Raw genomic sequence first — 15,956 nt, 5'->3', positions numbered from 1 at the left:
TAAACTACTCAAGATATAGCTGTTTTAAGTTGCATTATCACCAAAAGCAGCATTTTACAAGTCCTTGGTGGGCTTCCATAGAACTGAGGCTTGGATTTTTAAAATTTTGGTATGATTACTCATTTTAATGGGACATGAGCCAGATAATACCATCTCTGCCTCACCTGGATTGTGGGTTGCAACTTGTACAAGGCAGTGAAAGCTGTGCCCTGATGCCCTAACAATAGTCAATTGAAGCTCTTAATCTTCAAAAGGCATTGTTAATAAACTGTCATATCAACTACCAACAAATTTATAGCTGCAACATTTGTGTTATAAAATATGTGAAATTATTTCCATGGTGGCTCAAGGTTTTTTTTAAGTTATCCAACGCTTAACCATAACATATTTTAGAGTGCCTCAAAATTAGCCATATTGTGGAGGAACACAATACTGTTTCTCCACACCATTCCAAGATTACATCACAATGCTTAATTGTTACTATTAAAAATAGCAAAATACTCACACTAATTCAGAAATGCATTAATTGCAGGCAGACCCTTAGGGACACACAGTGTATTATTCCCATATGCATTAGATCAAACCAGCCGTCCTAACTGAACAGCTCTGGGAAACAGAACCGACAATCTTGTAAAATGTAGGACAGAGACCTTTGCTGAGACACCTAGACTGAAATCCCATCCCTCTTTCACCATGAATTGGCAGAGCTAGAATATGGCAACCCATTCTGCCCATCTGTATCATACTGCAGGATGTAAAGCTCTAATCTCATAACAGCAGCCCTCTATGCCATGCAGACGACTCTTACAAGCCAGAGGTGAACAGGAGTTTGCTGTTCAAAGTAAAAATGCTCATTGGGTCTGCTCAGTTCGCTGGGTGCTTCCAATACAGTAGCTCTTTGATTTTGTCAGTGAGATCTCTCACCCTTAAATATTATGCAAACATTTGACTATAACAAATCTGAGTACTGGCAATCAAAATAAAGATTATACAAACTTGTATAACTTCAATCATAACTGGGCACAATCTGTATGACAGTACCCACACAGTGTCAGTGCCACTATGCAACCATTTAAGCAATATCTATTTTAAAGTCTAGAAAAACTACAAAGCATACATTTTAAAATACAGCACAAGTGTTAGCAAGGCAAAGAAGCAGTAAGTCATGCAGCATTGACATCTGTGTTATTTATTTATAACAAAAATACAATAAAGCATACACATTAATCTAAAAATACATAATACCACAAAGAGGATAAACACAAAACTAAAACTAAGCAAATAAAAATAAAAATTAACATACAATGCTGAAATATTAAATAATGAACAAAAAATACATGCCCATGAATTGTCTTCATATACATTTAGTAATTTTAGAACATAATTAATTAATTAATTATTGCACGTGCACATTTTTCAAGTTTGAAGCAGGACTGCAGAGAATCAGTTATTTATGATTTTCAGCATTTCCCTTTGCATTAGAATCTACAATTGGTCCCACTAGATGGAAAGCGTCTGCATTTTTGCCTTAATTGTTCACTAGAAAAGTGATCCAAATGTTACTTGTGAAACAAGTTCCAGCTTTGGTTTGAAAGATTAGTAGATAATCAGAAAATTATAACATTACAGCAGTGATAGTAGTTAAAAGTTAATTGGGTAATAGTTGATTATAGACATGAAGGTGCTGGGAGAGACAGCTTATCTGGCTACTCATTCAATTCAAGCAATTTCCCCTCTGCAATAATATGGCTTGGGTCCAAAGAACCATACAGCTTTTTATCATGCCCATGGGCATGGACTTGGGTTGTTCACCCACGGCCACAAAAGCAGCAGTAAGTCCCCCAAACAGCCAGCTGCTTCCAAAGCAGTTTGTATGATATGGCTTGGGAATCTGCTGATCAAACCTCCCAGCGGGAGTGTCTACATGCTTCAGATATGTGTAGGGTGGCTCTTCGTATTCCAGGCTATAACTGAGCATGTTGAGAAAAGTGTGAAAGCCTCAGGCTGCCCAAGGGCAGCCACGGGTGGGGGCTCGATAATGTTTAGTTACAATTCTTCAGAGCAGCACAAATGTGCATCTGTTCAGATAATAATTGTAGTAGAATGCCACCTTTATTAGGACAAATCAATATTCACAATGCAAAGTGCAAAACTAAAGTTACACACTGGATGATATAGAACTGACCCATCCAACTTTTTCCCCTTATCAAAAACTAAAGATTTTTCATTATCTTTAACAGATATACACAACTATAAATTAGAATGAAAACTCAGAAATTTTGGAAAACAGACCTATCCCTTTGGGTGGTACAAAACTCTAGAGGAGGCTTCTAAATTGTTTAATTATGTTCTCATGGTTACACTCTTAGCCTCTGACCAGTTATTTAAAAATCCAGTCAGATAAAAGAAGATGTGGAACAAGACGGGGGCAGGGGTGGGGCACAGGGAGAGGAGATTCAGATTCATGTCCACTGGCTGAAATTTTGGAAGTCAAGCACTATCAAAACGAAAATTTAATCAGTTATAAAAACTGAGGACAACCAAGTTGTTCCAAAGCAAAGAGGACATTATGGGCCTTGAGAAGCATTTTTCTTAAGTGCCATCTCAAACTCCAGCAGACAATGGGGACCTAGGGGAAGAAGAAGCACATCCAGGTCACTACCAAGTAAAGAGCGTCACCTGGTTTGGTTTTGCTACCTGGCTTCGTAGTCAGTCTGTAATTTTAAAATTAACCTTCAGCTTTGCTAACATAGCCAGAGAGAAGCGCACTGAAGAGGGTCAGTGGAAGTGGACTTCCTGCCCCAGGCAGCCCACCAGCACCCCCCTGCCGCAAAGGGCTGGGCAATATGCAAACACTTGGGTCTACTGGCATGACTTAACTAGATATCAATAGTCAGGGGACCATGTCAATGGATAAAGATCACTCTTCCACCCCATCCAACAGGGTTGTCTGACACTTGGTAAAGGCTTTGAGGTAAGTCCGCTTTCATCAGTATCTCTGGAGTCAATATTCTTATTTATTGCTAGTATTATGGGTTTGGGGGCTGAGATGGATGATTTCTATGAGTCCCTTTCCAGCCTCTGATTTGGAACCCTGCACCTGGAGGTGGGCTCTGCAGCGGAGAAACCTGCTCCGCTGGTCGGATGAGTCTCTTTTGTTAGTCTAATAGAGTGGCCAGCTGAGCTATCAAGGTCCATCAAGTGCCCATTTACTGGGTCAGGGAGATCCCACTGTTATTGAAACTCTTCAGGAGAGCCCCCCCCCCCCGAAAAAGAGGTTTGTGTTTTTGAGTTGAGTCAGAAAAAAGGCTGGGAGCTGGAGGCAGGCAGAGAGTCTGGCTCTCTGCACCCTGGCTTTAGGGTGCCTCTTGTAAGCCTGATGGAAAAGAAAGATCTATTGGACTGCTGATGCTTTGAACCCCTCCAACTTAAGCTCAGGTTGGAATGTGTGTAAATAAACCATATTTCATAAAGACACCACAGACTCTGCTGACATTCTTTCCAAGGAAACCAACCACCTGGTTAAGCACAGGGACCCCTGGAAATCTCTCACCGCTCAGAGACTGGGGTGACGCGCAACACTATTATCAGTCTTATAAAGGGACCTGTGCACTCTAATCAATGCTACAGGCAGACATGGCTCTACTCGTTTTTGTATTTTCAAATATATGTGTACATCTGGGTTTGCTGCTTGAGTGTTCTCTCCCACTCTCCCACACAGGTATTTGTTTCAGCTTCACTCTTGTGGGAGATGCAGGCCAAAGTGCAAGGCGGCCCACCCTTCTTTGCATCTCAGACAACAGTACTGCTCAAACGCGGATGCTTGGGACCACTTAGATATGCAGCACTGAAATGGGGGAGGACTGAGCTGACAGTGACATTTGGAGTAATCACTGGGGGGGGAGGCAATCTTGATGTGTGTTTTGTGTTTGCGACCATATGTCTGTGCCTGTTTGTTTTGTGGATACTGGTTATTTGTCATGTGGTGGGTTCCCAATTTTGTTGCTGGGAGTTACTGGAGCAAAATCGTTTTACCCCCCACCCGCAAGGTGAGAGCCTGCTCTGATACAGAGGAGAACAGAGAGAACCTCGCTTCAGTTGTTCATGCTCTGGTAACCTCTAAATTAGATTACTGCAATGCGCTCTACATGGGGCTGCCTTTGAAGACGGTTCGAAAACTGCAGCTCGTGCAAAATGCAGTGGCCAGATTGATAACAGGGACCCGGCGGTCCGAACATATAACACCGATTCTGGCCCGCTTGCATTGGCTGCCTATATGTTTCCGGGCCCGGTTCAAAGTGCTGGTGTTAACCTATAAAACCTTATACAGCTCGGGACCACAATACGTGATGGAACGCCTCTCCCGATATGAACCAATCCGTACACTACGCTCAACATCGAAGACCCTCCTCCAGGTCCCTACTCATAGGGAAGCTCGGAGGGTATCAACAAGAAAAAGGGCCTTCTCAGTGGTGGCCCCCGAATTATGGAACAATCTTCCTGATGAGGTACGCCTGGCGCCAACATTATTATCCTTTCGGCGCCAGGTTAAAACTCTCCTCTTCTCCCAGGCATTTTAGTATGTGTTAAAATTGTTTTTTAACTTTTTAAGAATTTAAAAATTTTAAAGATGTTTTAAATTGTCTAAATATGTGGTTTATTGTATTTGATGTATGACTGTTGTGAACTGCCCAGAGAGCTTCGGCTATGGGGCGGTATATAAATTTAATAAAATAAATAAATAAATAAATACAGAACCAGGCCCTTCCCAGGTGAGAGTATTTGATAGTTCAGTGGGTGTCTGACATGAGCCCATTAAACCTGTCGAGCGCAGATCCTATGGAAGGAGGACACAAACGTGTATGGGTTGTAGTATTGTTGCAAGTGGTTTGGGTTATGAATGGTTGTAGTGGATGGCAAGAGCAATATTGCACGAGTGGCTGTGTGAATAGCGTGTTTAATGTTGGTTGGGAGTTTGGTAGTAATTTTCTCTGATCATAATTACACACATACGGATATTGTGTATTTAGGTATTTGAATTTTTCTTAATGTAAATCATATGAAATTGTGATTATTGTATATCTATGTATTTTTGGTTAAGTATTTTCGTTTTCCTTATTGTAAACTGATTAAAGATAGATGGATACTAATATGTCTATAAATGGACATAATAATAAAAGTGAGGGTCTCCATTGCTCTTGTTCCAACTTGATTTTCTGTAACTTAAGACCTAAACACTTGACAAAATTCTAACCTAATGAAGTCCCCACTTGTGTTTCCTAGGTGTAAAGGACCAGCTAAAGATCACCCCCACAGGGAGTGGCTCAGAGATAACGTGCCCTGCCACCTGTGCAGCCATGGGCAAGTTGCATAGTCCCAAGGAGCCCAGTTGCCCCCCAGTTGGCACTTGCGGACAAGGAAGGGGCTGGCTTGTGCAGCTGTGGCAAGCTGAGCAGACCCCAGCCAGCTGAGGAGGACTAGCCTCAGAGGGAGGCAATGGTAAACCCCCTCTGAATACCGCTTACCATGAAATCCCTATTCATAGGGTAGCCATAAGTCGGGATTGACTTGAAGGCAGTCCATTTCCATTTTCATAATGGCCATCTTCAAATGCTTGAAGAGCTGTCACACAGATGGACCAGATTAATTTTCTGTTGCTCCAGAGGTTCAAATTACAAGTGGATTTGGGCTAAACATTAGGAAGGACTTCCTGGCAGTATGAGCTGTTCAACAGAGAAATAGACTGCCTTAGACGATAGTGGACTCTCCTTCATTAGAGGCTTTTAAATAGTGGATGGATGGCCATCTATCAGATATGCTGCCATACTAGGTTTCCTACATTGGCAGGGGGCTGAACTAGATGACCTTCAAGGTCCCTCCAACTGTATGATTCTATGAACTTCCATTACCATAAAGACTGAAAGTCTGCAGATGTGGACTGAACACCACAACCCATCTTAAAACAATTTTTCCCTTTTAGAAGACCCCTCCTCCTCGAACGTTGAACCTGCATTAAGTTCTGTGTAACTCTAGAACTTGCACACTACATTAGGAGCATCAGTTTGTCATCAAGCAGTTATTTTACTGCGCGAGTTATTTTACAAGTACACGAGTGATAGTTTTAATGCTTGTATGACACACTGGAGTTTTTCAAGTTTTCTGAAAAAGTTTCATATTAACACTGATAAGCCACCTAAAACCTGATTCCAGAGAATAGTGGTTATTTACCCTGCTATTGCAGTTCTTCAGAAATTAATCTATGCACATACACATTTTAATGGAAAAACAAAACATGGATAGTTGATGCTCTTGCACAACAGATCTAGTCACATGATCCATGCATGATAATAAGCAAAGGTTTTAAGAGGACCTATTAGTACTAATACTAACTAAGCACATCTACTGTGTATCTATGGCAAGGAGTGGCTAATGTATTCTGTTCCATTTTCATTAACAATAGTTTATTCATAGGTATTCTAGGAAGAAAGGAAGTAAAATGGCTGGTATTAGTATGTAAAAACATGTTTAGTGAGAAGTGCAAATGTTTATCCAGTTAACTAAACATGAAGTTTTAATAAGCTAATGTAACTGCATTTTATGCATATTTGTAAATGTATGTAATTTCTCCTGAACCAAATATGACCTAATCCTGTTCCCAGAACGAATGTATTTATATTTTATTGTTCAAGAGGAAACTGCTGAAATTCAGCCAAGTGTATCAATAATTTCCCCGTGTGGGAAGACAGAACAAGTATTCCTGGGGTGACTCTTTCTGGAGTTTACAAGTTTTGCTTTTACAAAGCCGCTACATTGTTTACAATCAAACTGTTCAAATACAGAGATCAAATTTTCCAGTTGTTAGGACTATCTTTTCACAAGTGCCATTAACATCCTTTGTATTACAATTCTGTGAGAATTGCTGTCAGGTTTATGTTTTGCAATTTACACACCATATAGTTATACAGCAGAAAAAGGCTATTACACAGCACGACGGGGACAACACCAAGCATTCCAGCACATCTAGAAATAATTACCCAGGGTTCTTTGGTTCACTCTCTCGTGAACTTCCTCCCTTCAGCTTTCTCACCAGCTTCTCACTGCTGCGTCTAATTGAAGCACGGAGTTTGCTAAAAGAGCCACTGCGTTTTAGAGATCCAGTGCCATCCTGAAAAAAATGAGCACACTTAAAACTGCAAAGCTTTTGCCCTTCTGTCACAATTTAGCAGTTAAACAACTACCGAGACAAAATTCTTAGTTTGCTGCCATTAAGTGATAACAGCAAAATTATATCACTTAATTCCAAGCAAAGTTTAATTTAGCGTGCTTGTGTAATTATTACTACCCTCCCTAGTACTCTAGGATGAGCACTAGAAATCCATTATTTAATCAAATATTCCTCTACACCCAGTCCAGGCATGATCTTCTCCTACACCAGCTGCACTGACATAAGTCGTTATGCAATTCCCTTACATTTCAATGAGACATACTCAGGAGAAGGTCCTGATGGACTGTGCCCCCTCCTCCCTCAAAGAAACAACTGAGCTAAATACTGCTTAGTCTCCAACAGTAAAGGTAAAATAAACAAATGTATACCAAAACCTTATGGACAGGTGCAGTTTCTCGCAGAATATATGAAATTTCTCTTAGCAGGATAGATAATTATGTAGACCACCACACCACTCCATGCTATACATGATGCAGTCATAGGAACACAGTAAAAGACCACCACCAAGCAGTAGCATTATACATTTAATAAATTTGTTCCATCTAACCTGGGCAATACTAACAGACATGCATAGGTTATTCAAGAACAAAAGCGTATGCAATCACTAAATGCCATATTGAAAGTTCTTGTACTTTGTGCCCTTAATTGTGTTCCAGAAAGATACCATGTGAATCTAGAGCTTGTTTCATGTTACGTTAATACATTTTATAGCACAGTATTTGGAGACAGATTTGTTGTTTTAGTTCTTGTTTTTACAGAAAGTCAAATTTGCAAAACCTATTATCATCATTGTTTCTGAAGGGAAAAAACCCATGTGTACATAACTGCAAGTTAATCATGCCTTGCCGTTTCTAGAAAGCCTTCTTTACTGTAATAGTTACGCAGAATTGAAAGCACTACTCAGCAGACAGAGACAGGCATCAGTTGGAGTGAGTTTATTAGAATTTAGAAAGACAAATACACTAAGTCACCCAACACCGAGATTAGTAGAGAAAAGCATTACTGCGGAGGTTTCACATGAAGACTAAACAGCACTGCTACTTTAGAATAAGCATAAGTGAAGACATCCAGAGTTCCATATTGATGTTAACCCATGTTATAGGTCTCTAAATATACTTTAAAGCACTGTGAGCACATGCCTTACTTTTTTTTTAAAACTGTTCATTCTGTAAAGGTCACCATCATGCCATTTTAATAATACCTTGTGTGATATTTTAACTACCTTTCATCATAGTGAAACAGCTACTTATAAAGTTCATTCTTAGTTTTATTAATTCTCATCTGTTACACAGCAAATGGTTATTAACACCACATTTTGAAAGACTAGATACATATCTGGCAAAGCTACACATGTACAGGAAAAAAGAGGAATCCCTGTCCCAAAGAAAGAGAGACACCAGCACTGAAGAAGTGGCCTTTTTACAAGAAGTGTAGCTCTGACAAGGATCCTAAGGGATTGCTAAATACACGGCAGTCAGTAGCGGAGAGAAGTTAGAGCTTGAAGATGGTGCACGCCCGCCATGCAGGAAGGAGACAGTGTAAGAATCAGAAAAGGCAGCTAGGCCTGTCAGACAGAAATGGAGAGAGAAAAAACTGAATGAAACTGTTGTGGGTAGAAGTTCAACAGTTTTCAATTCCAAGCTCATTAGTCTTTAACAGTATTTCTAGGTCACACAACAGTGTTGGGTATAAATCCTCAAAGTCAACAGAGACAACAGCTTAAAATTTTCAGTATCCATAAGGCAAAACAATCCAATGGAGGATGGCAAGCCTTCAGGCCAGGTTCTCTTGTCTTTTATTCTATGTTCTATATTGCACAGCATTTTGTACTTTTAAGCGCATAAGTAATCAGTATCTTTTCCTTAAAAACTGTCTTTAAAAAAACACCTATTCCTGTGCACAACAAAGGCAGGCAGATAGATACATTTTAATTGAAAACAAAGATGTATATTATGGCAAGTGAGATTTTAGTTTTAAGAAACACACAAACCAAAATAAAAAGTGATGAAAAGAAATAAATCAGAACAAGGTATATTAAGCTTTAATGTCTATGAAATATGTGAGATGTGCCCATACAAAAAGCATTGTTAACCAATCCACATTACCAAACTTTAACATTTTATTAGAACAAGCATTTTCAAACCTTGTTCCTAGGATACATGGGGTTCCTTAGAAACTGATCGGGGGTTCTTTAATGAGATTAGTAATTGCAAACAAGCTTCCCTGCTCACCATTACTGATTTTCCCCTGCATTGTGCAGATACAGAACACAGCTGGTATAGCACAGTGGGGAGGACAGCCTGGCTGGGAGTCCAGAGTCTGTGAGTTCAAATCCCCACTAGTGTCTCCTGGGTGTCAAGGGCCAGCTAAAGATCACCCCCACAGGGAGTGGCTCAGGAGTTATGTGTCCTACCACCTGTGCAGCCGTGGGCAAGCTGCATAGTCCCAAGCAGCGCAGTTGCCCCCCAGTTGGCAGTTGTGGACAAGGAAGAGGCTGGCTTGTGCAGCTGTGGCAAGCTGAGCAGGCCCTAGCTAGCTGGGGAGGACTAGCCTCAGGGGGAGGCAATGGTAACCCACCTGTGAATACCGCTTACCATGAAAACCCTATTCATAGGGTAGCCATAAGTCAGGATCAACTTGAAGGCAGTCCATTATTCATGTAGATACAGGAGAGTACTGAATGTATTCTGAGCACATATGAACCAACAGTGAGTTCTAATGGGCCTGTCCAGTGCTTCTCATTTAACTGAGGGTGCATCTAAGAACATGCCACATAGTTATCTAGTGCACAGGTGTTTCTTTGTGGAGAAGATCTTTTGAATAGCATACTGAGATGAGATTATCCAAGATCATAAAATGATGGATGTCCATGAAGAGAACTGTTATCTACGGCTAGGATCCCAAGAGCCTTTTGAAAACAGCTGAGGCTCTTCCACCCATACATGGAAGGTTCTATACAGTGGTTATCAAAGCACTAGCAGTAATCATTAAACCTGGGGTAGCCAACATGATGCCCTTTGTGTTGTGTACTCCAACTCCCATAATCCCTGAAGACTGGTCATGTTGGCTGGGGATCCACAAAATCTGCATAGCACCACGTTGGACTGGCTCTGTGAGATGGGAGTTGGGGGCCCTGTACTTCAGTGGTTCTCCTTCCTACCTGCAGGGTTGATTTTAGAGAGCAGCATTGGGGAACTGCCTGTCAGCCCCCTGGCAACTACGCTATAGGATGCCACAGGATTCCATCTTGTCCCCCATGCTGTTTAGCACTGATATACAGCTGTTGGAATCAGTCATTAGGAGATTGGGAAAGAAGTTTGATCCAAATACTGACAACACTCAACTATTTATCTATGACACCCACATTAAGTGTGGCTGTGCAATCCCCAGACTAGTCTTTGGATGCAGTAACAGGCTAGATAATATCCAGGTAACAGACAATCCTGGCAAGACAGAGGCCCTGTGGGGTAATGGCTCAAGTGTCCAGGATATAGGCCACTGACCTGTTCTGGATGGGGCTGCATTCCTTCTTGAGGAACAGGTACGTAGTTTGAGAGTACTCCTTGATCCATCATTAGAGGCCTTAGTACCTAGGAGTGCTTTTTACACAGATTCAGCTGGTACGCCAACTACAGCCATTCCTAATAGGGACAGCCTGGCTTCAGTGGTCCATGCTCTGGCAACCTCAACACTGCATTATCGCAATGTGCTCTATGTGGGGCTGCCCTTATGCTTGGTCTGGAAGCTGCAGCTCGTGTAGAATGTGGCAACGTGGCTTGTAGCTGATGCTTTTCCACAACACTTAATGCTGGTACAGAGAGAACTGCACTGGCTGCCAATATGTTACTGAGCTGAGTTTAAGGTTTTGTTGTTTGCATACAAAGTATACAAAATCCTCAAGTGATTGGGCCCCAGATTCCCTATATGCCTGCCAGATCACTACAGTAATCTGTGGGGGCCCTCCTTGTGGTGCTGCATTTGCTGGAGGTTGGCGGTGTGCAGCGGGGCTCCTGTCCTGTGGAACATGCTTCCCTGTGACATTCAAAGGCATCGACGATCTACACTTTTTGTTGTATAGTCGCAATATATATACACATTTCTGCAGGCGTTCCCAGAAGGATGAGCCTATTCATTGATAGGAATGCGTTGGCAGCTTTTTATGAAAAAAAGTTTTACTGTATTTTATTATTGTATTGATCTTTTATTGTTTTTAACTGTATTTACAGCTAGTTTAATACTGCAAGCCACTTTGTGAAGGCTTTTCTCTCTCTTTTTGCTTTGAAAAGACCAGAAGTTACTAAATAAATCAAAGTGGAAAGGGAGAAGAACTGTTAACTAAGTTATCAAATACTTACTTGGAATTTTGTCAGTAATCCTTTTTTTAAAAAAACAAGTGGCATTCCTGAAACACGGCGTGCTTTGGATTTAAAATGTACACACTAAGTAACTCAATGCTGTAGCAAAGAACTGTGTGTGCAAGAAGAATTTCTACCCTTTCCTCCCCGCCGCAGCTTCCTGCGCTTCCCAAAAAGCCTCTTCTGAGGGGATAGAAATTCCTGTTTCATGAGTGTCCTTCAACAAGTGCATCTTCAGATGCAATCCCTTACATTTCGGAGATACACACACGTACTTCTATGCATATTTTAAAATTTATTCACTATTTCAAGCAAAGGCAGCACTTTAAGAGAACACGGTTTAGTCTCCATGCTTCAGCAAAGTGTGTTTGACAATTGTATAATGAATACACAGGACACAAAGACCTAATGAATTCTACCAATGTCTTCTGGGCCGATTTTAAGAAGGCTTTATATGTGTAGAGCCTGCACCTGGCAGGGAAGCAGGACTCCACCCATCTTATTCACTGGGTCCTATGGAGCTATCCACTGATCTACGCCTGGTGTGCAGTGTTTATATGTAGCCTGTTTGTATGAAGTCTGCTGAACCTCAGCCCTTTGCAAGTAGTTTGTAAGGCTGGACCAGTGGCAGGGCAGGTGAAGTCAATGAAAGTAATACTGCTTTACAACAATTGAGCCCTACGTCACATTTTAAAATGCTGACAACTACACATATTTGCTTGCTCAACTCCCATATTTTGAATCTTCTGTTCTGGCTTGGCTATCAAATTTTATGTGATAGACCCAAGATGGGAGGAAACTCTATCTCTGGCAGCCCAGCCGAGCCCCTGGAATGAGAAGGCAATTTGTGAAATGCAGAATGTATCAGCTGGTGAGACAGCTGTGGCCGTTTCTGGATTGGGATAGCCTGACCATTGCTGTTCACGCACTGGTAACCTCCAGGCTTGATTACTGTAATGTGCTCTATATGTGGGGCTGCCCTTGGGGTTGGTCCAGAAGCTGCAGCTGGTGCAAAATGCGGCGACGAGACTGCTCACTGGGGCAGGGTATCGCCAACATGTCACCCCGCTGCTGAAAGAATTGCACTGGCTGCCCATTTGCTACCGGGCCAGTTCAAGGTTCTAGTTTTGGTGTACAAAGCCCTATACAGCTCTGGACCAGGATACCTGAAAGACCGTCTTACCCTTATATACCGAATCGATCACTGCGCTGTGCAGGTGAGGGCCTCCTGCAGATACCATCTTATCAGGAGGTTCGTTCTGCACAATATAGGAAATGGACCTTTAGTGTGGTGGCACCTACCCTGTGGAATTCTCTCCCTTTGAATATTAGGCGCCATCTCTGCTATCTTTTCGGCGCCTTTTGAAGACTTTCCTCTTTCAACAAACCTTTTATGTGCAGACCTATCCCAGTCTGCATCTGTGTTAGAATTGCTTAATATGTTTTTTAATAATGTTTTTAACCCTTTTTTAAAGTTGTTTTTTTGAAAATATTTTTAATGCTGTTTGTTTTAATGTATTTTAAGATCTGTTTTTATGATGTTTTAAAGTGTTTTTAGCGCTTTGTTTGCCGCCCTGGGCTCCTGCTGGGAGGAAGGGCGGGATATATATATATAATAAATAAAGTTAATTCAAAATCTGAGTTAAACACTTCTGGAATCACATCTCTACAAACAAAACAGCATGTTAAATTTGTACTGCCATTTCCAATTTAACAATTCACCTAGACTATCTCAAGTCACTCAGACAGTAAGAACTTCCATGTCTTCTATGATTTTTTCCCTAGAAACCAAAGTAGCTGACTGCTCTGCATCGATAGCAAAAAGGCATATAGAAGTTTGCAACATCTTCACTGGAACTTCTACTTATGTAAATTAGGACTGCAAATAACCACTCAGCTGTGGCAAGTTAGGATTGCTTCCAGGTAGAGAAGTTTCTGTACTTGGCTGAGAATGTCTGAGGGTGTGCCATGCCCAGCTGCTGACATTTTATCTTGCTTTTTCTCCATGGAAGTCACGCCAGCACGCACCAGATTCCCGGGCTGTCTGCCACCCAAGTACTGACTGGACCCAGATCTGCTCAGCTCCAGCAAGGTAGCTGCATCACGTGCCTTCTGAACAAGCCCTCAGATCAAATAGCTGACACTTCTATGAGTTTAGTAAGTTTCATGGGCTTGGATGGCTAGGCTGCTCTAAATATTCAAAACTCAAATGAAACACCAGTCAATGAGAGAGTGGCCAGCTTACCTGCTGCTTGTTATCTCTAATCACCAGTTTTACCAAAGTTGAATTGTTCCCTCAGCAAAGTGTAGCTGCTGAAACCCACACGAAGTCTGTGAACTCCTATAGATATTAATGGACCAAGTATGCATCCTGTTCCTCAACAAAATTTACTGAGAACTAGATTTCACTGACTTAAAACAAACTTGCATGTGCTTACTTAGGCTTTGATCCTAAGTAATGCTGTCTGTGAAAAGCAATAATGCCTGGATGAGAGTTTGTATGCTGAAGTAGATACCGGATAAATTATCAGTCTTGGACTAGGGAGACCAGAGTTCAAATCCCCACTCAGCTATAATTAGCTTTTTGAGACCTATCCCAGTTTGCGTCTGTGTTAGAATTGCTTTTCATATGTCTTTTAATATCTTTAACCCTTTTTTAAAAAGATGTTTTTAAAGTTTTTGTTTTTAATGTTTTATTTTAAAGTATTTTAAGGTCTTTTTATGATGTTTCAAAGTGTTTTTAGTGTTTCTGTTTGCTGCCCTGGGCTCCTGCTGGAGGGAAGGGCGAGGTATAAATAAAATAATAAATAAATAATTAATAAATAATTAAGATCACTTGGTTATCTTGAGCCACTCTTTCACGCACAGTCTAATCTACCTCACAAGGATGTAACCGGGTAACTCACATGAGCTCCTTGAATGAAGTGTGGGACACAAAATATTACTCAATAATTGTTGGTAGATTATTATTGTGGTGAAGAAATGTAAAGTGAGCACCTGTAGAATTATCAAATTAAGAATGTCAACATGATATGGAATGCTGTGGAAGAAAGAAAAATCATCCGCAGTTTAGAACTTGAACATAAAATAACTAACCAAAAAAGAGGATTTGAGATTCAGCCCTTAAGTGAACAAGAAAACTCATTAATGCCACATGCTTCTCAAAGTGGAGGATTCCACTCTGGAAAAGTTCACTTTTTTATCTGAGTTTTATCAAATGTGAATGTCACTGACCTAGAAATACTGTTTAGTTATTGTCTTGAGTGTCCCAATCAACTCCAAACCTGCATGCTTTTAAATTAAAAGACAAATCAAATGGAAAAAATGCTTCCCACCCCACCCCACTTGAAAATTTGAAGGCATGCCAACTACAGAAGAAAAAGAAAATCAGGGAAGAGTACAGTACACAGTTCCAGTACCAAAGAGACAAATCAAGGCAGTATTAAGGAAATAATATTTGCATTATATGCTGATTGACTGTCTTAGCACAACAAACACCAAAGCCAACCTAATAAATAGCAGAAACAGAAAACATTTCCCGTATCAAAAGAGCAAAAGTAAACAGCTACAGCAGCCTTTAGGATCCCAAATCTCTGGCAAGTGACAAAGAATTATAGCTCCAGCAGCAAAAGCTTGAGAAATATTCCAGTATGGAATGTAACCCACATCACAAATGAAACTTGGAAAAACCTATGACTACTGCAAACCTGCCTTATGTAACTAAATCCCCACAAGGCTGACATTGGCAATTTGCACATCAGAGCACCTAATGCATGTGCTCAGGGCCCAATGTGACAGAAATCAAGAGTAGCAAACCATGTCAGTACTACTAAAAGCTTGAACTGGTTTCACTTATAAAAAGCACCAAATTAAAAGCAAGAAGGCAGGCTCACAGTTACATGTTAAAAAATGATGGCAGTTTTAGAAGGGTCTTGTTACTGTAACTTGTGTGGTGCACCTTCTACATTAAGCAATGAAACTAGATGTCATGGGATAGGAAAGGTCTCACTTTAATCAAGGATCTGACAGGCTTCCCATGGTAAAGGAAAGCAGTAAGTTTTCATCTGCAGATGGGTGGATTTTCTTTTTGCACCATCACGATGCTGTGAAACAGCAAGACTGTTGGATACAGAAGCCAGGGTCTGCAGCATGTCTCATGACACCTGGAACCAAAGCTGAGGTGGGAAGAGAGGTGCAGATGCATCTCTTATAACAGAAACCACTTTCTCCTTATAGTTAGAGCTTTTGGTTCATTTCTGTGTACCAATTCCATTTAATTACACAGTAGTGCTTCCTACTGAACCAGAGAAAAGGAAACCTTTTGAAATAAAGGGGAAATATAGAAAAGGGGAAATAGAGAGAACAAGCAAAGTAAA

The 15,956-nt window shown here is 41.0% G+C and overlaps 1 protein-coding gene across 5 annotated transcripts in view; it reads right to left on the bottom strand.

Moving 5' to 3' along the window:
* KLC1 (kinesin light chain 1) overlaps positions 1–15,956 on the bottom strand; it is a 62,003-nt gene that overhangs the window by 5,730 nt on the left and 40,317 nt on the right. For 3 of the 5 annotated variants that reach the window (XM_061612258.1, XM_061612257.1, XM_061612261.1), the window contains exon 14: positions 7,035–7,165. In XM_061612258.1, coding sequence (XP_061468242.1) covers positions 7,035–7,165 — 131 coding nt within the window. Of the gene's footprint in view, positions 1–1,325; positions 2,630–5,451; positions 5,724–7,034; positions 7,166–15,956 lie in introns of those variants that run through there. The other 2 variants (XM_061612260.1, XM_061612259.1) reach the window with 2 other exon arrangements.

This window comes from Rhineura floridana, chromosome 2, assembly GCF_030035675.1.
Source record: "Rhineura floridana isolate rRhiFlo1 chromosome 2, rRhiFlo1.hap2, whole genome shotgun sequence".
Taxonomy (NCBI): domain Eukaryota; kingdom Metazoa; phylum Chordata; class Lepidosauria; order Squamata; family Rhineuridae; genus Rhineura; species Rhineura floridana.
Note: the sequence above shows the minus strand (reverse complement) of the source record. Positions and strands in the feature narration are given on the sequence as shown.